Source organism: Urocampus carinirostris, chromosome 1 (assembly GCF_059441175.1).
Source record: "Urocampus carinirostris isolate Australia breed hairy pipefish chromosome 1, RoL_Ucar_1.0, whole genome shotgun sequence".
Lineage (NCBI taxonomy): Eukaryota > Metazoa > Chordata > Actinopteri > Syngnathiformes > Syngnathidae > Urocampus > Urocampus carinirostris.
In genome coordinates, this window is record NC_142349.1 from 34,162,355 (window position 1) to 34,187,427 (window position 25,073).

Sequence of the window (25,073 nt, forward strand, 5' to 3'; positions counted from 1 at the left end):
ACCACCTACGGGAGGTCTTCAGTAAAGCTAAGGCCTCTTCCTTGCCCCCTCATAGACCTTATGACTGCGCAATTGATCTCCTGCCGGGGTCTGCTCCTCCTCGGGGCCGCCTCTACTCCTTGTCCATTCCCGAGAGGAAGGCCATGGAGGAGTACATTTCCGATGCCTTGGCGGCTGGTATCATTCGACCCTCCTCTTCTCCTGCTGGGGCGGGGTTCTTCTTTGTGGGAAAAAAGGACGGGTCACTCCGGCCCTGTATAGATTATCGGGGCCTTAATGAAATCACGGTTAAAAATCGCTATCCCTTGCCTCTGCTTGCCTCTGCATTTGAGCTTCTACAGGGGGCCACGGTCTTCACTAAACTTGATCTGCGCAACGCCTACCACTTAGTCCGAATCCGGGAGGGTGATGAATGGAAGACGGCATTCAACACACCCAACGGTCACTACGAGTATCTGGTAATGCCGTTCGGATTAACCAATGCTCCAGCTGTTTTCCAATCTTTGGTAAATGACATTTTACGAGATGTGCTTAATCGTTTTGTTTTTGTGTATCTGGACGATATCTTGATTTTCTCAAAGTCCCTCGATGAACACCGAAAACATGTCCAGCTGGTTCTCCGTCGTCTCCTAGAGAACTCTTTATTTGTTAAGGCAGAGAAGTGCGAGTTTCACGCCAAGACAGTCTCGTTCCTGGGCTACATCGTGGCGGAGGGGACCCTTCAGATGGATCCTGCCAAGGTATCAGCAGTCACCTCTTGGCCTGTCCCTGAGTCTCGGAAAAAACTCCAACAATTCCTTGGTTTTGCCAATTTCTACCGGAGGTTCATCAGGAACTACAGTTCGGTGGCAGCTCCCCTCACGCTTCTTACCAGTCCTAGAGAGCCATTTCGGTGGTCTTCCGAGGCTAATGCAGCTTTCAACCGTCTAAAAACCCATTTCTCTACGGCCCCCATACTCCAGGTACCGGACCCTGCACGCCAACTGGTAGTGGAGGTGGACGCCTCAGATGTGGGAGTGGGTGCTGTCCTGTCCCAGCGGTCGGACAAGGACCAGAAAATGCACCCGTGCGCCTTCTTTTCCCGGCGGTTGTCCCCGGCCGAACGCAACTACGACGTGGGGGATCGTGAGTTGTTGGCCGTCAAGCTAGCCCTGGAGGAATGGCGGCATTGGTTGGAGGGGGTAACGGTGCCGTTCATAGTTTGGACTGACCACAAGAACTTAGAATATATTAGATCGGCCAAGCGGCTCAATCCTCGCCAGTCACGTTGGGCCCTGTTTTTCACCCGCTTTAACTTCACTCTGTCCTACAGACCCGGATCTCGGAATGTGAAACCCGACGCGCTGTCCCGACAATTCCAGAGTTCCAATGACACACCTCAGGGTCCCGCAACGGTCCTTCCAGCTTCCTGTATGGTGGCAGCAGTCTCCTGGGATATCGAGTCCCGAGTCAGAGAGGCGATACCCGATCAGGCGGGTCCCAGCTCCTGTCCCGAGGGTCGACTATTCGTCTCCGAACCCTTACGGTCCGAGGTCCTCCAATGGGGGCACAATTCTCACTTTTCTTGCCATCCGGGGTCGGCTCGGACTCACAGTTTCTTGTCCCGACGCTTCTGGTGGCCTACCATGGCCAAGGACGTTAGGGAATACGTCTCCGCCTGTCAAGTGTGCGCCCAGAACAAAACATCCCACCAACGTCCGGCCGGTCTGTTACATCCACTTCCGGTTCCCCGCCGCCCATGGTCCCACATCTCCTTGGACTTTGTGACGGGGTTACCAGTATCCGAGGGGATGACGACTGTACTAACTATCGTGGACCGGTTCAGTAAGATGGTCCATTTCGTGGCACTACCGAAGCTCCCCTCCGCCAAGGAAACTGCATTGATAGTCCAGCAGCATGTGTTCCGCCTCCATGGCATCCCTCTGGACATTGTTTCTGACCGTGGTCCCCAGTTCTCATCCGCGTTTTGGAAGGAGTTCTGTCGTCTGTTGGGTGCCTCTGTCAGCCTCTCATCAGGGTTCCACCCTCAATCCAATGGTCAGTCTGAACGAGTGAACCAAGATTTGGAAACGGCACTTCGCTGCATGGTCTCTAGTGAACCGTTGTCCTGGGCTCGGCAATTGGCATGGGTGGAATATGCTCACAATTCCTTGGTTAGCTCATCCACTGGAATGTCCCCCTTCCAGTGTGTGTATGGGTACCAACCCCCTATGTTCCCTAGTCAAGAAGAGGAAGTAAACTGCCCGTCAGCTACGGCGAATGCACGTCGCTGTCGGCGAACTTGGGCTCGTGCTCGGGCCACACTCCTTCGGGCAAGCAAGACTCATGCCGTTGGGGCTAACCGACGGAGGAGTCCTGCTCCGAAGTACCAGGTGGGCCAGAAGGTGTGGCTCGCATCAGCTGATCTTCCACTGAAGGTTGAGTCGAGGAAACTGGCTCCTCGGTATCTTGGCCCATTTCCTATAGTAAAAATTATCAACTCCTCAGCAGTCCGTCTCCGTCTACCAAGATCTATGAGAGTGCACCCCACGTTTCATGTTTCCCGAATCAAGCCCGTCAGCCAGAGTCCGTTGGCACCCATTCCACCTCCTCCCCCAGCTCCACGCTCCTTGGACGGGGAGCCTATCTATACAGTGCGCCGCCTGCTCCGCTCCCGACGCAGGGGTCGGGGCTTCCAGTACTTGGTCGATTGGGAGGGATATGGTCCGGAGGAGAGATCATGGATTCCCAGCAGGCAGATCCTGGACCGATCTCTTGTGGCAGAATTCCATCAACTGCATCCTGACCAACCAGCACCACGCCGTGGTCGTCGTCGTAGGTCCGACGCTGCTGCTCTTCCACCGGCAGACCCACCCGCTACCACCCCTTCAGATGCGGACGAAGGGGCCTCTATCCACTCGGAAGAATTCTGAGGGTTCATCGGACGACCTCTGGGCCCTCGATTTTTGGATTATTGGTGATGTATTTTGGGTTTTGGGGAATTATTTGTAACTGGCCTGTGATTTTTTTTCCCTTGGATTACCGGTGTTGCCATGTGACGTGTTTGGATTTATTTTTATTTTTTCCCTGGGGGACTTCTGGAGCCGTCCCTTGAGGGGGGGGTTCTGTCGTGATTACCTAACCGGAGTCACCTGAGGTAATCAGCTGGTGTGCTGGAACGCGATCTCTTGATTGGTGGAAGTCTACTACATAAGCTGTCAGCGTCCAGAGATGGACGTTCGAGTGTCTTCCTCATTTCCTGAGTTAACCTCCAACATTCAAGGTACCACAAGTCCATGTATATTCCAAGTCTGATTCTCGTTGCCTGACCCCTGTCTGTTAAAAGTTTACGATCTACTCTTCCGTCCCGGCCACCGACTTACCTGCTACGTTTCGCCACGCGTTATCACCACGGAGTTGCCATATCGTCCCAAGAGGCTTTCCACTGCCAAGGCTCGACGTCCCAAGCCTGCTCCACCGAATCTTGTCACAATAAAGCCTTTAACTGACGCTATTGGATCCGAGTCCTTGTTCTGTTCCATGACACTCTCGGTGTATCGTCTTTCTTTGTAAATATGTGTAACCATGAATAATATGTATTTGCAACTGTAAATTTTTGTAATGTATTTATTTCAGACACTTATTCTGATATGTTTTGGACGGGCGAATTAAAAAGAAGGGGCGTAACAAACGCGGGCTGACGGGAAGTGGGGACCGGTAAAGGTGAGTGTTTGTGGACACGGCGGACAATATTGGATATATATTTTTCCCACCTTTACCTTTGGAAATATACACTTTTTTCTTTGGATTACTTTCAACGGGACCCGGACTCTGCCGGTCTGCATCAAACCTTAAGTACCGGTATCATTTTCCGTTCATTTTGCCGGCTGTGATTTTTGGACTGTGTACTTTAATAAAGGATATTCAGTTACAATCGCGGGACTTAAAGTCGGGTCTGGGTTAATTTTGTGTTTGTGTTACATTTTTTAATGTGGGCGCATGCGTCTTATATACAGGTGCGGCTTGTGTAAGTACAAAATCGATTTTCCTCTTAAAATGTGGAGGGTGCGGCTTATAATCAGGTGCGCTCTATAGTCCGGAATTTACGGTACTTATTGGACTTTACTTATACAAAATTGATACCGTAATTCCAGTAATGACCAACAATCCTCACGGTATCACCACAAACATCACCATCAACCACAAGGAGCAAAAACCTGTCACAAAATTTAAATATCTTGGAGCTGTCGTATCAGAAGAGGGGTCAGAACCAGAAATTATGGCCAGGAAAGCTCCAACCAAAGCTGCATTTGCCCGACTTAAAGTCATCTAGAGGGACAAGAACATATTAGTGAAATCAAAGATCAGGCTCATGCAAGCACTGGCTGCTTCCATCTTCTTCTATGCTTGCGAGACATGGACTCTCACAGGAAAAGCAAATCTCGTCCATGGAGATGCGATGCTACAGGAAACTTCTAGGTATCAGCTACTGTGACAAACTAAACGGTGCGCAACACCATGAGAGGGCACATTGGACCCTACGAAGAACTGTGGTCAACTGTGCGCAGACGGAAACTCCATTAGTATGGTCACGTCACAAGATCCATCAGGACTGATCAAGATAATTCTCCAGGGCACAGTCCAGCGTGGCAGGAAGAGAGCAAGACAGAAAAAGAAATGGGCCATCAACATTAAGGAATGGACTGGTGCCAACTTCGCCACGACCCAACAACCGGCCAGGGACCGTCAACAGTGGGGAAGGCTGTCTAGAGTTACGTCCTCATTGGTGCCCCGACACACCATGCGGTTAAGGGATCTGTGAACCATGAATTCCAGTAAATGAGTTGTATCTCTTTGGCCTTTACTAGGGATGATGTATTTTACTGGAGCACTTGCAGCAAATTCAAGATTTATTTTATAATCATTCATTTGAATTGCACACAATTAAAATGGTTGACCTTTGCAAAATATATGTATTATGATTATTACTATTAAAGGAATGAAGTCTCCATCTTTGGAATATAGTTTTTAAATGTCATGACTGTGTTAGTGGTGAGCTTTAGTTATTCCTGGTCTTGATAACAGATAAGAGAGTCCCACAGTGTAGGCTTCACCTAGTCCCGGTTGGCAACCCGAAATGTTGAAGGAGCCATATTGGACCACCAGCTGTATATGCTGACTACCATTTAACTTACAGAGAACATTTGTGGAAACGCCCAACCTAATTTTACTTTATTCAAAATATAAGTTTTTGTTTAAGTCAATACGGCTCCACTCCCCTGGATTTCCTAACCTGTGCCCTTCAGTGTACCCCGTAAAACCTATATTTTTCTTTGCGCTCATGGCCAATATTCAAGTAGCTGGCCACATTTTTCTGTACCTGCTTTTATTCTCAAAATCTATTTTATTTATAAAGATATTAAATGTAATGCAAAAACACTTCTTCAGTAGCCCTATTGCATTGAGGTTTTCAATGCCAATGAACAATTTGGTGCTAAAAAAGGGAGATATTACTCTGATAGTAGTTTTAATTTAAGTTTTTATCTGTAAATTCATGTATGTGTTTGCAAATTTTGTTTGTTTCAAACCTAATTGGATGAAATACTCCCTTCATAGACAAATGCATAATGAAACACAATTTGTGCAGGTAAAGGCAAGAAAGAAAAAATAGATTTTTCTCATGTAAAGCCAAGGTATTGGATTTAAGACTATTGGCATATACTAACAAATCAATTACATCAAACAGCGGCCCCTAGGCAAAGTTTTTCAAAGCAATGCAGTCCACGACTCAAAAAGTTTGCCCACCCCTGCCCCTTATGATGCTTCTCACCCAAGTTCGACACCTTCAATGCATCCAAATTTTATCCCTGACCAAGTCCCAAAGAAAGGAAAGTTGTCATTCCTGTCAGTGTTGTTGTGTACATGTCCTGAATTTTAAACATGAGGAAAAGAGATGAGTTTCTTCAGCTTCTTGTACAAGTGTGGCAAAAAAATATGCTGTGACGGGAGCAGGTTGGACTTGCTTAACTTTGCACGAGTAGTAATCAGGGTCATGTCTGTGTTGGCTGTCTGAACATTCTGGCGAGAGTGTAGATCTCATTTTTTTCACACTTCCATGGAAACTCTTCAGAGAGTTTTAGAAGTACCAAACAAACCCTACACTCAAACACACAATGAAAAAAGCTCTCCAAAACCTCTTTTCTTCCTCTTATTCACAAGTAATTTCTCAGTAAAGGGACACTGTGTAATTTATTAAGCGACCTCAGTGTTGCCTAAAGTACTGTATTTTTCTTCACAAATTTACTCGAGTAAAAGTAAAAGTATAGGGATTTAAAAATACGCCTAGAAGTACAAAATTTCCCAAAACGTACTCAGGTAAATGTAACGGAGTAGATGTACTCCGTTACTACCCACCTCTGCCAGGGGTCTTCAATCTTAGAGATATTTTTTTGTTACTAATTAGTGCAAAGGCCTGGCAGTTTGATATGAATTTCTATTTAAGAATAAAAACTCGACAGCGTAAAATAACGCCGCAGAAGCCACCTCCGCTACCACCTCCGCTCCCACCTCCGCCACCACCTCTGCTACCACCTGACAGACATTAGCATACTCATGGTTCTAAGTGCCATGCACCATCAATCACATAACATGAAGATTAAGTCTGGTATTGCAAAGCCTTCGTCACCCAGACACAGGGCAGAAGCCCAGGGAAAACCATTGCCCTGGCTAAGGAGATAGTTGGATGTCAACTTGTACGACCAAAAGCTAAGTTTAAACTTCAGTAGACACTCACAATGACCTCAATGGATTTTGAACTAGCAAGGAGGATCGGGAGAGGGGCCTTCAGATAAGAGAATCCCTTCCCATTCTCCACAGATCCCCCTCTTTTTATTCAATCTTCAAGGTTACAAATACAGATCAGCCCTAAAGGGTGTGGAAATCAAGAGCAGCAACATGATTGGCATATAGCAACAATGATGTAATGGTCAAAACAAAGAACAACAGTGTGCAATCATAGTCACAATAAGGAACTGACATCCAATGTATCTCCTTTTCAGGTGTTCAACATTAAAAACGATGTTAAACTTATCAATTTCTAAAATAACCACTTTCGTTCACTCTCTGCAGCACTTAATCTCACCAGGGTCACAGGGATGCTGTAGCCCCATCCCTGTTGTTTTCGGGCGATGGGCAAGGGGACACTCTTAACTGGTTGACACAGTAATAGTATGGTTAACACACAGACAGACAGCCAACTGCTCTCTCACTCATACCTAGGGACAATTTGGACTCGCATAGCAACCTGGCATGCATGTTTTCTGTAATATGGGACGAAACCGGAGTGCCCAGGAGGTACCCCACACAGGCATGGGGAGAACCCGCAAACTCCTCGCGGGGAGGCGGGTAGCTGGAATTGAACTCTTGACGTCCTTACTGTGGGGTTTAAGAACTAACCACTTACCCGTCGTCCCGCCCTAAAATAATCGTTTTACTAGAAAACCACGTGTGAGCTATTTCCAGAACCGGTTCGAGGGCTGCTCAGCTGTCCTTAGCGGGCACTACGTTGCACTAGACTACATGCACCATTTGAGACATTCTTAACATTCAACATTAGCAAATTTTTTGACTTGGACACCCCTGGTAGGCCCTATCGCTGTTGTCTGACATTCCCCAAGATGAAGCTTCATCTGAACCCTGTCACTACTGTTTGAATGATTGCAAATGTGACTGTTTTTTATCCACAGATGCATGTGACAGCGCTCTGGTTTCCGGCTTGCGGCCATCGGCCTTCCGAAGCTCCTCGCAGCTGTCAGCTAGTCACGCTCCCATGTTTGCCAAGCTGAACAGAAGAGATGGTGAGTGACACAACCTTGACAAGGTCACGGTGGCACATTGTTCTTGATGTGCTACGCAGCTACGGAACTAGATTTGTCTCCTTGATTTCCATTCAGGCTCTGAAGAATTGTCTCTTAATTGTCACTGTTCCACCTCTGATATTGTGATCAAAAATGAATATGTACAATTGTGTGTCACAAAGCATAGGATGCCACCTAAATTCATGACTTAAAGTGCACTTCATATTTTTACAAGAAACATATATTACTCATTCGGAGAAGATCCTGAATTGTGTATTTAGTTTACGTTTGACATGTGTTGAAATGTATTGGTAACATCTGAAAAATATGGTACTTGTACAGACTTTTCAAAGATAATACACAAGGAGTTTTTAACAAACTCGTTAAAAATCGTAAAAAAATCATGCATTATGATTTCTGGATTCTTTTTTTAGTTTATCTCTCTTACAGTGGACATGCACCTACAATGAAAATTTTAGAATCTTCCATGATGTCTAAGTGGGGAAAATGGCAAAATAGCAGGGTTTTCAAATACTTGTTTTCTTCACACACACACACACACAAATATAGACTCACTCAAAGATACACACATTTCAGTATTTCTCCATTGTATGTAATGCGCAAGCGTGACTTTTCAAACAATACGCGCTACTGAACCGAAAGTGGTCAGAAAGATCCGGACAGCCAAACGGGCCACATTGCTCTAGCTGACGAATCCTTCTCCTACTGCAGTACAGTGGGACCTCGGTTATCGCGGTTAATGGGGACCAAAACCACCCGCGAAAAGTGAAAATCTATGAAGTAGCGCCGCCCCTTCAAAAATACTTATATATATATATATATATATATATATATATATTTATTTATTTTTTTAAATGATTTTATTCTATTATCATTAATTTTTAGACCTGCGAAGCTCTGAACCCGCGAACGTGGAACCACGAAGTAGCGACGCCCCTTCAAAAATGCTTGAATTTTTTTTATTTTATTATTACTTTTTTAGACCTGCGAAGCTCTAAACCCGTTTAAATGTTTAAAAAAATAAAAATTATATATATATATATATATATATATATATATATATATATATATATATATATATATATATATATATATATATAATTTTTTTTTTTCCAATTTTTATTTTATTATTATTGTTAAGGCCCGCGAAGCTCTGAACCCGCGAACGTCGAAGCGCGAAGTAACGAGGTCCCACTGTAGTCCCTTTAAACTTTATTTCCTGCGTTGGCCTGTTTTCTTTGAACAGCCGAAGGGGCCGGGTCTATTACTTATTTTTGGACCCGACACAGGCAAAGATAAATGAGTGGGATTTAACCAATACATTTTATTTTCATTCATGTGTGGACATGCTCTCCAGGAACCTATATTTGTATGCAAACAAATGTTCTGTATTCGATCCCTTGGGATAAATATTGAATGCAAATAGCATCACATAAATGACCGATTGTTGATGTTTGCAGTTTTGTTTTTAAAGAAAGCCGCAGACATATTTTTGAGGCGCTAGGGATCTGTTATAAATTGCAAAACACTCAGCTTAATAAGTGTCCTTTAAGCATAATCATCTACATTTCCCCAAGTTACATCAAAGTAGAGACTTCATGACAATTGGCATCAATACAAGGCTGCCCCGGAGGTGCACTATACAAACTTTGCAGTGTGTCTTGGCACACAAAAGCAGTGGAGTTGTTATAGGAGTGATAAAGGAAATTAAGGGGAACTACTGGATCCAGAGGGGGCATTGATTTTTTTCAAGCTAGGCGAGCAAAACAAGCACAACAAAAAGCAGGGGAAGGATGGGACAAAATCAAGCCCAACATTTCCTTTCAAACGTGCTTGGCAGGGCGATGTTTGCGGAAGCATCGATCTGACGTTTGTGTCCTCCCGAGCCCGATAAAAGCTCCTCTCGTAAAAATATCTCTGTCTCTTTACCTGTGAAAAGTTTCCCCATAGCAGGCCGTTAATGTGCTCCAGATGCCGCTCGGTCCATTAGACTGTTAAGAGCCAAATAGTGCACATGTAGCCCGGTGGAAAGTGCAGGCAGGTTGTAATTCTGCAGAGTTGGTCGCGTATTCTCACAAAGAAATGCACTGGCCTCTTCACATCCTTAAATGTCACACAAGTGTAAAAATTAATGAACTATTGTTAAGAGTAAAAATGTTGAACAATAAAACACATTGCTCGATGTACCTTCTCCTATTAAGAGTCCTTTTCACATTCTTTGTGAAGTGCAGCAAATCTCACACTGCGCAAAATGCAATTATTGCTTTTATTTGTAGATGGTTGTGAGCTAGAAAGCTGTTTTCAACCTTCTGCAAAATAGTTATTTTTTGAATTCTACTTCTTTGCAGAAAATGTGTCTTTCTTCAGGCATCCCTAGACTACCTCTCCTTAGGGCCCGGTCACACAGCCGTTTGCGTCTGTATCGCGGGTAAAATTTTGCGTTTTTTTTTTTGCCCGTGGTTGCCCGCGATGGAAAATGTGCAAAATTGGCCAACCCGCTGTTCATCGGTGGTATGCCCGCAAAATAGACGCCGGCGACTATTCCGCTTCCTTATCGCGTCATTTCCGCGTCATTTTCTCGCGTGGACCACGGGTATAAAAGCTGCCGAGCCGGCGTTATGCCGAGAAATGCATCCTTGTCGAGCTTTGCATCCCCTCGCTACTAAACCAATTTACCTCGTTTTATCTCACTTTTATATCACTTTTAGGGAATTTAATGGCGAACATATAACCAAAACCACTTCGTCTTGCATTTGTTGGGAATGTAATAAAACTTAAACCATTCCGTCTTTGTTTTTGTTGTGAACGTAATCGAACGGTAATGCACGCCGTATACAAATCACTTTTGAGCAGGTAACATGTTTATTTTGCCTTTTTCTATTCAAATCGCTCGTATTGAAACTGTTATGCACTCTACCACAAAGCTTATTTCTGCATAATAAGCTTTACGGTAGAGTGCATAACAGTTCTCAAAAGTGATTTATATACGGTGTGCATTACGTTCACAACAAAAACAAAGACGGAATGGTTTAAGTTGTATTATATTCCCAACAAATGCAAGACGAAGTGGATTTGGTTATATGTTCGCCATTACATTCCCTAAAAGTGAGATAAAACAAGTAAAGCTCGGCAGGGATGCATTTCTCGGCATAACACCGGGCTGTAGAAATCATAACCGCTCGAGACACAGTCCCGTGAAGATCAAGATTTCAAGCTATGGCACCGAAGAAGCCAATATGTTATTATTGTAATGGTTTTTCATTTTTATTTTATTATCTTGTTATGAAATGAAAAGAAATGTCAAGAAATAAAAATGGATTAAGACGAGGTCACTACGGTGACGGGGATCCATGTCCACCCCTTGACGTCTCGAGCACAACTGACGTGTGCTCGGCAAATCGTGCTGGATATACGCGGAGAAAGGCGTTTGACCGTCACACGCGTAACACGCTAATTTCACGTAATAACACCGCGATACAGGCGCAGAACATGCTATGACCGTGCTCCACCCACGATTACCCGTTGAAATTTCGTTACCCATGTGTAACCACGCCCTGGCCGCGGCCAGAGCACGTCGTTCCACGTCGTTTCCGCGTCATTACCTCGTGTGCCGCCCGCGGTTACACGTGGTCTAAAGTTTTGAGCAGCGCAAAACTTTTTCGCGCGGCCAACCGCGTGTGAATTTCCGACCGCGTGTAAAGCACTGCTGTATCTCGTCTGTATGGCGTTCTCAAAGCGTCCAACATCGTCTGCTTCACGGGCAGAAATTTCTGGCCATGATTCAGCCTCGATACGCCCGTAAAAGACTTGGCGACCGGGCCCTAAAGTTTTGAGCAGCGCAAAACTTTATCGCGCAGCCAACCGCGTGTGAATTTCTGACCGCGTGTAAAGCACTGCTGTATCTCGTCTGTATGGCGATCTCAAAGCGTCCAACAGCGTCTGCTTCACAGGCAAAAATTTCTGGCCGTGATTCAGACGCAAACGGCTGTGTGACCAGGCCCTTAGATTCAAATGTTGACTTTGGAGCAGAATACCATATTTATAGTATGAATCGCAGTTTATTTACATTGTTTGACTGGTAGTGCGACTTGAGCGCAACTTGTGAAATTATTAACACATTATTATATCATTACTAGTGTTCCCTCTAAGCTGCGCTCGTGCGCAATTGCGCACTGGTCGCACATTCTCAGCGCACAAGAAAATCTAGCCAGCGCACAAAAATGAGGGCTCAAAACTACTAATTAAGAAGCGACTTAAGTCAAAGTTACAGTGCATTAAGGTAAAAATACACGGATTCCCCTGACGTTGTGTCCTAAATGCGGTATTTTGAAGTCGAGTCAAAGTATAACGAAGTTGAGTAAAGTTAGTAGAGTTGGTCGAGAACCGGCTTCTTCGGCTTGGCTCACTAAAAGGAACCGGCTCTTTCGGGTCCTAAAAGGCTCTTCGGGTTGTTTTTGCTTCTTTAATCCCAACATGACCAAATATTATGTAAAATTATGCACAAAATGACTTAAAGGAAGGGGAGAATAGAACAAAAAAGAAAATAATACCAAAATAAAAAAGTAGTGAAAAGCTGAGAAAAAAAGAAATAAAAGGAAGAAAAAAAGAAGGAAAATTTTACAAAAAAAGCTAGAAAAAAATAAAAGAAATGTGGGAAAAAAAAGTAAATAGAGAACAAAAAGAAAAAATTAACAGCTCGGAAAAAATAAACACAATGAGATTTTTTTAAAGGAATTAAAAAAAAAGCAGAAAAAAACACGGAAAAAAGAAGAAAATGTTTGTGTTGCTTTCAAATAATATCCAATTATATCAAGTGAATCTTGTTGCCAACATTGTACTTTCACTAAAAATGTGATTAAGTACAGTTCTGTAGCTTACAACCGACTAAATAAGCCCCCAAAAATGTTAATATTATGCGACAAAATATGTCAGGAACTAAAAAGAAATGGATATCTTGTGAAAGAATTGTAAGAACAAACGACGTTTGTAAGCCGTACAACTTTTGCAATGAGTCAATTCATTCAAAAGAGAAAAATAATTTTGCATTGACGGAAACTCAGCAAAATGTAACTTGATGTCAAGTTTTGCACAATTTTGACAAGTTTGATAATTAATAATCTTGCCACACTTGGGATTATGGTTGCTCACTGTTGTTTCAAGCGTTGCTCACCGACTTTGTGTGAACGCTCAGACCCGTGGAAAATTAGAGGGAACATTGATCATTACCTTTCATTTTTTCCCCCGGTATTTTATTCCACATGCTATTTTCACATTAAACCGCAAGCTGGTGCTCTAGGCCTATGTTGATTTTTTCAACCATTCCGTGTCAGGCCGCAAAATCTTTTTGGTGTCGGATTTTATCAAATTATTTTCCCCCAAAAATGCAACTTATACTCCAGGTGGGTTTTATATGTTTTTTTTCCATCTTAGTTATGCATTTTTTGGCTGACTTTGACCCCCCCCCCCCAATTTTAAGTCTGGCTTGGGTCAGGTTCTGGCTTTGGCTTAAGATTTTTTTTTTACAAGTAATTCAGGTAAAAAAACAGGTACACATTTGCAGTGATAAACTTTTGAAGCAAACATAAAAAAAAAAAAAAATCAACTCTGAGTTTCAACCTATGTAAGCACACTAACATATCAGCAAAGTTATAAAATGCAAATATCAAGAGGCAAAAGCGAGCAATTACTCTGCGATTACCAACCCACTTTTACACGGTTTTATCTTCAGAGCCTGAAATCCCATTTGATGCCTGTGTTAAGCATACGCCTTACACACACGCACACCCATGGGGGCATAGTGGGTGTATTAAGGGAGTGAATAAATCAATAGATGAAGTGTTCCACTGGTGTGCGTGCTTGTGTCTGAGTGTGTTTGTGTGTGTCTATGTGGCAAGGATGATGCTGGCCTACGCTAAATGAACATGGATTATGTGAGCGACACCCGGGTGATTGCATCGCTCTCAAATGTGCATTTTATCAACTTACTATCTCGCTCCCATTGTCAGGATGCTGAATGAGCGTTTTACTGTCAGCAACACTTGGCTCCCAGTTGAGTTAAGCAACACAAATCCTTTCACTGGTCCACCGCGTCTTTAAATACCTTTAACAACAGCAGCAACCTTCTGGAGCAGAGTTAGAGAAGCAAAGGCCTTCACCAAGGTTTGTGTCCAGTAGAGCAGTTGTTCCCCACCCTTTTTGCCATTCCTGTGCCCTTATGGTCATGGATATGAATCAACCTTCCAACAAAAGCAGGTTGCACATTTCTGGTTCTGAAACGTGACACTGCCTACAGTTGTCGCGAGGTGGACCGGACCAGAACGGAGGCAGGAAGGGAGAACTCAATTGCGTTGACGATCAAAACTTTTATTTACCAAAATAAAAGTCGTCCAAAACTCAGGGACAAGACAGAACCAACAGGCTTTAACAAAAACGTGCAAACACAGGTTTCTTCCGACTCAAACAAAACAGGACAGAGCACAACACAATGGGAACTGCAAACAGAAAATGCAATGAGCCAACACCCGAAAAACCCACAACCCACCCTTAAGTAGCACACAGGCAAATTAGCTGATCTACTGCAGCTGTGCCCAGGGGGTGGGGTCAGCCGGTCGCCACGGCGGCCATGCTGGCCATGACAACAGTGATGGGTCGTTTGCAAACAAACGGGCTCTATGAGCAGGCTCTTTAAAGTAAACAACCTTTTTTTGTAACCTAGATTTACAGATCACTAATAACTCATTCAGGTTTGCCATAAGTTGTCCGGAAGTGTCCAAACGCTGTCTCCTTAACACGGTTCACGCAATCTTTGTCGGAGAGACACCTACTCTTCACTCTGGACAGTTTTCTCCACTGCCGACGGTTCCTGGCCTAAATTTGGGTTGTGGCAAAGTTGGCCCAAGTCCATTCTTTGATGTTGCTGGCCTACTTCTTTTTCTGTCCGACTTTCCTTCTGCCCCCCTCAACAGTACCCTGGAGAATAGTCAAGGCCGGTACTGATCTTGTGACGTGAACATACCACAGCACAGAGTTGACAACAGTTCTTCGTTGGGTCCAATTAGCCTCTAATGGTGTTGTGCACTTTTTCATTTTTTTCACATGGGCTTTGTAACTGATGCTAAGAGGCTTTCTTTAGCATTACAGCTCAATGGCCTTGATTTTACTTTCCAGCTTTGTCGTGAGAGTCCATGTCCCGCAAAGATGGATGAATGTGTCGGATTTTTTATTTCCCCGAAATGTTCCTGACTTTTCAGATGGGTTTTAGTCTAGCAAGTGTGGGTGTTGTTTGAGCTGATTTGGCCATGGTGTCTGGTCATTTCTGATATGACAGGTCGACGATGCCTACATTTGCTGACTGTACAAATAAACTAACCAACAATAATTGAACATAATTCTAACTATAAACAGATTACCTACTGAACATTAAGTGGGCACAAAGCAAAATTACCTGTGTTTAAATAGACATGAAGTAATTTTTTAATTTTTCAGACGAAATAAAATTTTCCATTGAGGCGGAAAAACCTTTCTTACTTTGCTAAGGATTTGGGGTATCAATGCAGTTTTTGTCAGAGTGTGACATTTCCTGTCCCTCACATGTCTCAAGACAGCTGATTGGGTGGGGAACGTAACAGAACCGAAAACGGCCAAATCAGCTGTTTTAAGATATGTCAGATGCTGGAATCGTCACTCGCTTGTGGAATGCTGCAGTGACTGCTGCAAGGTAGAACATTTTCTCTTCACTGGAATTTTTTTTTGTCTGAAATAAAATAAACAAATGGCAAACATAATAAAAGCTATGCCATCAAAGACATGGAATCTCCAACCATGCACCAAATACAGAACTATAAGTCTCATCAGCCATGCAAGTAAAGTTATGGTAAAGGTCTTACTGAACAGACTGAAACCACAGGCTAAAAACATCCTAGGCAAAGAATGGAGCGATTTCAGGGAGGGAAAAAGCTCCACGGAACAGAATTTCAATTTCAGTCAAGCGAAAAGTTTCAACAACACCAGAGAAACCTCTATCACGTTTTTGTGGATTTCAAGAAGCTGTTGACAGAGAATGGCAAGCCGCTTTACAGGCCAACATGCCGAAGTACAACAGGGGTCAGAAACTAGTTCAGAACAGTTGTATGCCGATGCCAACAGTGCGGTATTTATCAATGCTACCATGCATGGTTTCGAACCACAGTCGCTGTGAGAAAAGCCTGCATTCTCTCTCCAACTCTATTCAAAATCTTTCTGGAAAATATCGTGTCTCAAGCTCTGGAACAACATAAAGGTACAGTCAGTATTGGGGGTCACAACATCACTAACTTTCGTTTTGCTGATGATATTGACGGATTGGCAGGAGAAGAACAGAAACTCAGAGAGGTGGTGATTTGCCTGGACAAAGCATCAACCCAGTATGGGATGGAAATCAGCACAGAAAAACAAAATTAATGACAAACAATCCCCAAGGTATCACCACAAACATCACCATCAACAACCAAGAGCTTGAACCTGTCACCAAATTTAAAAATGTTGGAGCTTTCATAGCCGAAGAGTGGTCAGAACCAGAAATCATCGCCAGGATAGCTTAACTCACAGCCACACTTGCTTGGCTTAAACCCAATTGGAGGGAAAAAACATAGAAGTGAGATTTTTTTGCTGTCTAGTCTCGCGACCTGGATGTTGAGTTGAATCCTCCTTCAAAACTTACTAATTAGCTAATAAAATTTATAAAACTAAACTAAACTACCGTAACAACCATAACTCAGACATGTAAAGTAAAAAATAAACTTTCACTAACAACAATCCAGTATCAAGAACAACCTGCAGTGTTACAGTAGTGCAAACAATGTCCATAACAAGTGTGATTTTGATAAACATCTTTGACTGTCAAACAAGACTGTTATTTTTATCGTCTTTTTGAAGTCGACGTTTTGAACAAGCTGCACTTGTTGTTTGGCATATTTCTGAATTGTTTCTGAAGAGCATCCCTTCAAATCGGAATCAAAGTTCTTACTTTCGATGTTTTTTGCCGCTCTCTTTTGAATTATCTTGCCTCAATTGCTCACCACTGTAACACTCAACGTGTCGCTAACGTCGCAATCCAGCTCCAGTGCTGCGTGCCAAATGTTAATAGCGCCCTTTATGTCTGAGCGCTTCTTGACGCACACGCGCCAGCCATGCTGAAGCAATTACACCAACTTCAAGAAAATAATTGTGCTGCTTTAATCGCTTTTTTCTCAAAAGGATTTGTATTCTAAAGTATAATTGATGTTTAATTACAAGCCGCTTTGTGTCAGTGTTAAAGAGAGTGAACAAATGACTCACTCTATCATGCTGCCAGCTATGACTGAAATGTATGAAACATTCTATCTTTTAAATATCATTCCAAATTTGTAACATTATTCAGCATCACCCTATGTTTCATTTTCCCCAGTCAGCATTTAAGCGTTCACACATAATTCATCAGGAATTGCGTTTTCTTGGATGGAGTCAGTAACCAATCAGGAAGAACGGGAGATTTCCCGAAGGGCCGACCCAGACATGGGACCAAGTCACACATGTGCAAGTCTCAAGTAAGTCTCAAGTCTTCACCTTCAAGTCCCAAGTAAGTCCCAAGTATTTTTTTCTTGGGCAAGTCAAGTCACAAGTCAAGTCCCGAGTCTTAGATTGCCAAGTCCAAGTCAAGTCACAAGTCATAAAAACAGCGACTCGAGTCGACTCGAGTCCAAGTCACTAAGTCTCAAGTCCCCATGTCTGGGCCGACCCCATGTCAAGTTGGAGTTTGGGTTGCCTGGATGAGAAAAATAATTTGAACACGTATCTGTCACTTGCACTATCTAACCATACTCGTGCATTCACTTTCTAGTCAGTTATTTGGCCACATTCAGTGCAACCCCAAAATCGTGGCAGATAACATCCTAGGAGAATTCTCCCATCCCAAATTTGAAGTTGGTTTGGCCCACCAACGTTTTCTTATCTGTTGTGATAAAATTAACACAGAACAACGCCAATGATATGAGTCCAGTATAATGGAGGTTAGAACGGTGCTGCTAGTTGGAGCCGAAAAGCCAGGAAAATAAAAATAAATGCATGAACAGAACTTTTATAATTTATTTCACTCATTTTGCACTTTTTGCCTGTCATCTGTGTCCCCCCGGGGGTGTGCTGTGCTATGTGTTTGCAGAATTTAGCAGTTAACTGACTAGATCCTCTCACTCAAATAAGCTCGTAGTGATGGGAATTCCGTCTTTTTTCAAGGAGCGTCTTTTTCCGCTCTTGTTGCTTTATTGGGAAAATGAAATGTGAAAAAAAGGAAAAAAAAAGGCAAAAGGAGAAAAAAAGAAACAATAATGAAGGAAGAAAAACAAAGTTTAAAGGCTGAAAGGATCATAAGAATACAAGGAAAATGATAAAAAGTAAGGGAAAAATAGAGGAAAACTGTTAGAAAAAAGAGAAAAAAGCTTGGGAAAAGCGAAAACAAAGAATAAAAAGTAATTGACAAAAGATAGGAAAAAGAACAAAAAAGCAAATCCTCTCACAATATAACCTCCTCGCAGATCCCTATCCTGTCATTGTCTGGCTTATAAGTTCCTGTTGAGCCTTTCCTGTACTTAGGTTGTATGTGACGGAGCTTCTCTGCTTTAAAATGTGTGAAAACTAGGTTAAGAAACTTAGTGTCTTAATGTTGATGTACACTGAAAAAGGAAATTCCCATGTTTATAGACAACGACATTGTCATCAACAAAGTTTCAGAGACCAGTGTTTTGTTTTGGAGGATTTTGATGTTTTAAGTAGCCCACTTAAAATGTGTGTAGTGAAGCTACTTAATAAGAGTTATAAGAAATGTGTGTAAGCCTGTTGAGAAGGCAAATGCAATTTTGATGTCAAGTTATTCATACTGCACATGGGAAAATACTGTATGTTTAATCCATATCAGAATATTTGTATAATTTTCTTTTGAATTTAAATGGAAAATGTTTTCTGTTAACTTATCAACATATACCTAAATTTCTTCCCAAGAAAAATGCATTATAAGCGCTCACTGCTGTTCTATTAATTCAAATTCCTCCTTCATTGCTAAATGGGCCAGCTTTGGGTATAAAATTCCCTGGCTGAAATAGCCGTGGATGGAATGAAAAAAATAGGTGCAGTAACCAGTGACTATACTCATAATGAAAACATAATATGCAGTTTGATATCAACAGTAGTAAAGAAGAATGTAAAAGTGGAATTACACATGATCTATCTATGCAACAAACAACGATAAATATTGATGCTACGAACTGCAGCAACTGACTGGTGATTGTTAATAAGATCGTGTTTTGTAACTGCATAGACTTCTGTAACAAATAAAATGTGGCACCAAACTGTATGAGTGGCTCAAGTAACATAGCGAACAAGACTAAGACGTTAACTATTGTAACTGTGTTCCAAAAGCTAACATTGTAGTTCAGCTAGCCACAGACATTATAGCTATATAACTCAAAAGCTTTAGGAATAGTGAGCATTTTAAAAAGGGAAATAAGTGAAAAACAATAAGTATCCATCTAAGTCGGTGTTTTTCAACTAACACTAGTGTTCCAGGGCACGCTAGTGTGTCTAGTGACTCTGGAAGTTGCTGATTGGTTTCAGCCAGCAGATGGCGGTAGCAAGTCGAATATTTTTAACTTACGGAAATCACCTTTGAATATATTACGTATCTCTCTCTCTCTCTCTCTCTCTCTCTCTCTCTCTCTCTCTCTCTCTCTCTCTCTCTCTCTCTCTCTCTCTCTCTCTGTTTAAAAAAAAATGGTTCCGGACCCCTGCTCTATTTAGTTAACATGATAATTTAATGTTAGGAAAATACATGAAACTGGTGCCTTGAATTGTTTTTGACACACATGGCCTCAAGACTTTTTGTCAAAGAAAAGTGATAAAAAAGGTTGAGAAACACACGGATCTAAGTAATTAGCAAATTACAGGACCTGATGTAATTACAGTAACTTTATTTTCCCATATAAATCTTCAAACTCCATTTTTAATCACCATCCCAAAATTTATATTTTGAAAAATTATCCTACAATATCAAGGACACGATAAAAAATGATTTAATTTCGAATTGAATTATGTTTAAGGAGTAGTTTTTCAAATTAATCAGTCAATTTCTTTGAATGCAAACTTTCTAATTGAAATCCCAAATTTAGCATAATTTGAATGGTACCTATGATGATTTGTAATTAAGTTCAATCATTTGAAGTTTTTGTTTAGTCACTTTCGAGAAAACCTCATAATACAAAAAAAAGCCTCTTCCTGAAAATTCTCAGGCATGTTCCTATAGGTAAAAAGCCATTTAAAGTCTCATCTCATTAGCTACACCGCTTATCCTCAGTAGGGTCGCGGGGGTGCTGGAGCTCATCCCAGCAATCATCGGGCAGTGGGCAGGGGACACCTTGAACTGATTGCCAGCCAATCGCAGGCATTTTAAATAATTTAAAATAATTGATTTATGGTTATCAGGTATAGCGCATGTGCGGCACAGTTCATGTCTTGGAAACCTCCTGCGTGGGTTCAAATCCAGCTACAGACTTCCTGTGCGGAGTTTGTATGTTCTCCCCGTGCTTGCGTGGGTTTCCTCCGGGCACTCCGGTTTCCTCCCATATTCCAAAAACATGCATTTCAGGTGAATTGGTCGGTCCAAATTGTCCCTAGGTGTAAATGAGCGAGCGAGTTGTCTGTCCCCGTGTGCCCTGTGATTGGCTGGCAACCAGTCTAGGGTGTCCCCTGCCCACTGATAAGCGGTGAAGCTAATGAGATGATATGATATATATATATATATATATATATATATATATATATATATATATATATATATGTTCTTTGATGTATGTAAGTATGTATTAACAATGCCTAACTGAGTTCAAAGATCCCTTAAGCTTTATTTTCCACTGTACCGATCTGTTTTTATTTGACTTTTAACAGAACAATTAGGGGCAGAAAACACCAACGTTGTTGGAAAAAACAGAATACAAAATCATTCACGTACACATACATATTGAACCACAACATTATTGACGCACAGGTGAAGAAGTGAAGGTTTTTTTTTTAATATATCGGAATGCACTGTGCAAATCAGTATTTCTGGCACTGAGTAAATATAGTGTGGTAATGAGGTAAGCTCTAATGGCTTGTCATATCTTATTTGTGCCACTGGTGGTCTATTGATGAAGTATCGGCATTGTCATTGGCACTATTTGAGTTCAATTTTCATTGCAGACAAATGCTTTTTTTTTTTTTTTTTTGATCAATCATTTCGTCATTGCCATACTATATACCGTAAGTTTATATAGAGCCGAATGATAATACACGAATACACATGGTAGCTCTTATTGTAGTGCCAATTTGCGCCTTGTGTATGAAATGACAAAATACTTTATTTTGTGGATGTGCCTTTTGATCCGTAGCAAATGCCTTCAGAATTCTCATACTAATAAGAATAACTAGTTAACTAGTTAAAGTCAGACTGTAGCTGAGATAAAGTACTTGTTGTGATGTGTGATTAAAAATACAGTAACTTAATTTAATTATCTTTGGAGTTCAAGTTTCAAGTAGCTCGTTGACAGAGGAGGGATGTAATTAAGTCAGCCAGTAAGTGACTCAATAGTCGTGGCGAACCACTCAGGTTTTCCTTTCACTGTTCGTACTACCTTTTGTGGCAGCAGCTGGAATTTCTTTGCATTATTAAACAGCTTGTTAGCTCCTTGTCCACGCGAGACGGACCTTGTCCCAGAGGACGTCTTTAATGGTCATCTTCGTCGTCTTCTTGTCCATGCGGCATCCTTGTTCCCCGCCATGAGAGTTTCGCTCCACTAGCCCGAGAAAGACAAATTGAGAAGTGTCAAGTTTCAGCTGACAGCGAGAAGGAAGTGACAGCATAATACACTTGGAATTCACGCTTGACAAGGAGCCGGCGGCCAAAAGGGCCGCCGCCATCTGCTCTGCAATGATTTGACCACTTTGAAATTCATAGGAAACTGCACGGCAAACAAGCGTCCTAAAAGAACAAGCTAAGATCTTAAGCGCAAGCCTGAGCCCAACCCCGTACTTCTTGCAAGATATTTACTTTCAGAGTAATGTACTAGGTTAGGTGTCAGTTCTCCTGGGATAACCGAATAACTTTTTCAATTGAAATAACAAGTAACTAATTACTCTTCAGTAACGCGCCCAACACGCGTCATGATTTTGTGATATTCTTGGAATACAGCCTGAAGAACACGGTTAAATGTTGCCTCAGGTTTAGCCCTGTACTGAAATGGAAGTTAATAATACACCACTTGCCCACACATCATTAAAACAAACATTCAGCACTCAAGTTTTCTCAAATGTCCTACAGCACCTACTTCAACTCCTCCTCCCGTTTTCCTTTAATTCCTGTGTTTCACGGAAAAGGTCAAAGCGTTCGCTCGCCATCTTATTGTCCGCAGCCCATTAGCGTTTGACCTTTTAGCCCCTCCAAAGTTCACATGTCACCATTTACGTTTTCCAGCACTTAATTATTGGAGCGATTCTTTCGCATCTGACACAACGTTGCTCTGTCTATTGAAATATTTCAGAATTTCTCCTCAATTAACTTGATCAAGACCTCAGTTAACACTTGGAAACAAGTCAGTTTACAATATTGTGGATCTAAACTACTTACATCTATATGACTTCTTTTCCACAACTGTAGTTTGTGCTAAGAATATGAAGACCTTCACTCAAGCTCAACTCTTAACAGTCGAAGAGGGAGGAATAGAATACAACTTCAGACTACTCTACTCTTGTAGGTGGTTAGCACATTCGCCTTACAATTGAAAGGTCCCCGGTTGGAGACCGGGTGGAAACATTTGTTGGCCCGGAGAAGGATGGGTGCCACCAGGCTGTACTAGCCCAAGACACACCACAGGAAATGGTGCCCCTACAACCCTAGTGGTTGAGGAAACCAACCAACAAACCAGGTCATTCAGTAAAGTATAGGACTGCACTACCCAAACTTCTCAGGTTGCATTTTTCCATTTGTAATTGATTTTGTTTTTTTTACAAGTACTTTATATCAATCTTAGAGCACGGCCCCTGTGCCAAAGCCATATTTATAGCAAATGTTTTGTTTTTAAAAAAGACTCCTTTGTCCCAACTTCTGACACCATGAATATGTTCTTGAAAATCACTTTGAAAAAATATCTTGTGTCATACCGTACACACTATATTAGTATGTAAATAACATTGGCAAGACCAAGCTGTTGAAAGCGTATATTAATTTTCTCGACCCAATTCCTTACAACAAAACTGATTTATATTCGTTCAAAACATCTTAGTAAATTTTTCCTTGTATGACACTCAATAAGGTCTTGCGAATGTCAAACCCATGAAATAGAAACCTTTATTCCATCCCCCGATCCATTATCTGCACCGCTTATCCACAGTAGTGCCACGGGGGTGCTGAAGCCCATCCCAGCTATCTTCGGGCAGTGGGCAGGGGACACCCCTAACTGGTTGCCGGCCAATCGCAGGGCAAAGAGGGACAGACAATTCACTCGCTCATTCACACCTAGGGACAATTTGGTCTGGCCAGTTAACATAACAAGCATGTTTTTGGAATGTGGGAGGAAACAGGAGTGCCCGAAGTAAACCCACGCAAGCATGGGGAGAACATGCAAAACTTCCCACCCAAGCCCCCACAAAAGGCTGGAACCATAAAAAAATAAAAAAGCTTACATAGGCCTTTAGGGAAGAAAACACATAATGCATCTATGTTCGTTGGAAAAAGTTAAAGATGTGTTTTGTTTGTTTTAAAGCAATTTTGAAAAAGCATCGGGAGCCACTAGACTCCAGAGCAAGTTTAGCGGGTCATGAATACCAACTTTGGTGGCGATATAAAGCATCTTCCTCTGCCTTTTGGTGATTTTGTCTGTCCCAGAGTTTTTGTTCACATGATGGCTTTTAGAGAAACTTGAAGTTGAAAAATATTTGTATATTTACTACTCTGCTGCAATGTCATTGACTCAAGCAGAAAAGGGGAAGGACGACTGCTAAACCAATCAGAATTTAGAACATTATTCACAATGAAAGTCCGTGAAGTAACAATTGTGATCAAGAAACTGTATATAGCAAGGAATTACTCTATTGTATCACTCAAAATACAAAGCTGAAACAGTTTAAAACCTTACACAGCCAGGTGTAAAAAAAACATTCAAAAGACAAAACAAACCCAAAAAAATTACAAAAAAAGAATTCTTTCCCGCCCCGCCCCAACTTGAGTATAGTTTTTTGAAAGCATCTTCTTATTCGAATTCAGACGCTGCCCTACTTACAAAAGAGATCCAGAGGATCGTTCGTAAATTGAATTTGTTGGTAAGTTGCTTCAGTGCTATATTTTGTATTGAAAGTACGTTTAAGGTTTATATAAGTATGTTTAAGCCTTGTATAAGTAACGTGGATTGTTTTGTACTGAAAAAAATAAACGTTTAATAAAATAATCTGCTCTATAATGATAAATACGGTTAAGTTCAACTTAATTTTGGAAGATGGGCTTTAAGAGTTAGGCGAACTCCTCTTCGTGGTAGAAAGTGGACGAAAAAAAGTGATCCAACCATTTTCTCAACCTCATCAAGCTTTTTTATTCCACATTCATTTCATAAGAGACAGCTCTCCTCTTCTTTACACTTTACACCATCCATATTGAATAGGTGCACGAGATATTAAACAATAAAAATGTCAAAGACAGGCGCTGGAGATACAATGTTTACACACAAACTAGGAAGAGGAAGCAGAATTCTTCTTAGGAGTGGATCCTGGGTACCCTTTCACAGCGCCACATGCTGGTAGTGGCGGAAAGAAGCACTACAGTAATGTCCTGTACTCGGGAAAAGGTGCATAATACAAAATCTAACTTAGAGCAATGTCTGGATATTTTTCGACGTCCCGAAAAAAACGTTCGTATCTACCGTTTTTCGTAAGTCGAATGGTTAAAAGTAGGGAAGCGTCTGTATACTCATAGTGGCCAGATTGCAAAACATTCTCCCAAATCCTGATTGTCCAATTTAATACCAAAAGAAACAACATTTTAAGTAGTATAATTGTTGTAAAGTCCTGGTGCCAATCCAAATTTGAAACTCAGGGTAGGTCATTTCAAGGCACTATGCTGAGGCCAATCACTTTTTGTCCTCTTCGGGACTTTTGCTAACGACAAATTGTCCGTCCATAAAAAAACAA

The 25,073-nt window shown here is 41.9% G+C and overlaps 1 protein-coding gene across 1 annotated transcript in view; it reads left to right on the plus strand.

Moving 5' to 3' along the window:
- Window positions 1–25,073, plus strand: part of cntnap3 (contactin associated protein family member 3) — a 128,902-nt gene that overhangs the window by 20,225 nt on the left and 83,604 nt on the right. The window contains exon 2 of the mRNA XM_088336283.1: window positions 7,725–7,835. Within this exon, the coding sequence (XP_088192409.1) occupies window positions 7,725–7,835 (111 nt within the window). The remainder of the gene's footprint in view (window positions 1–7,724; window positions 7,836–25,073) is intronic.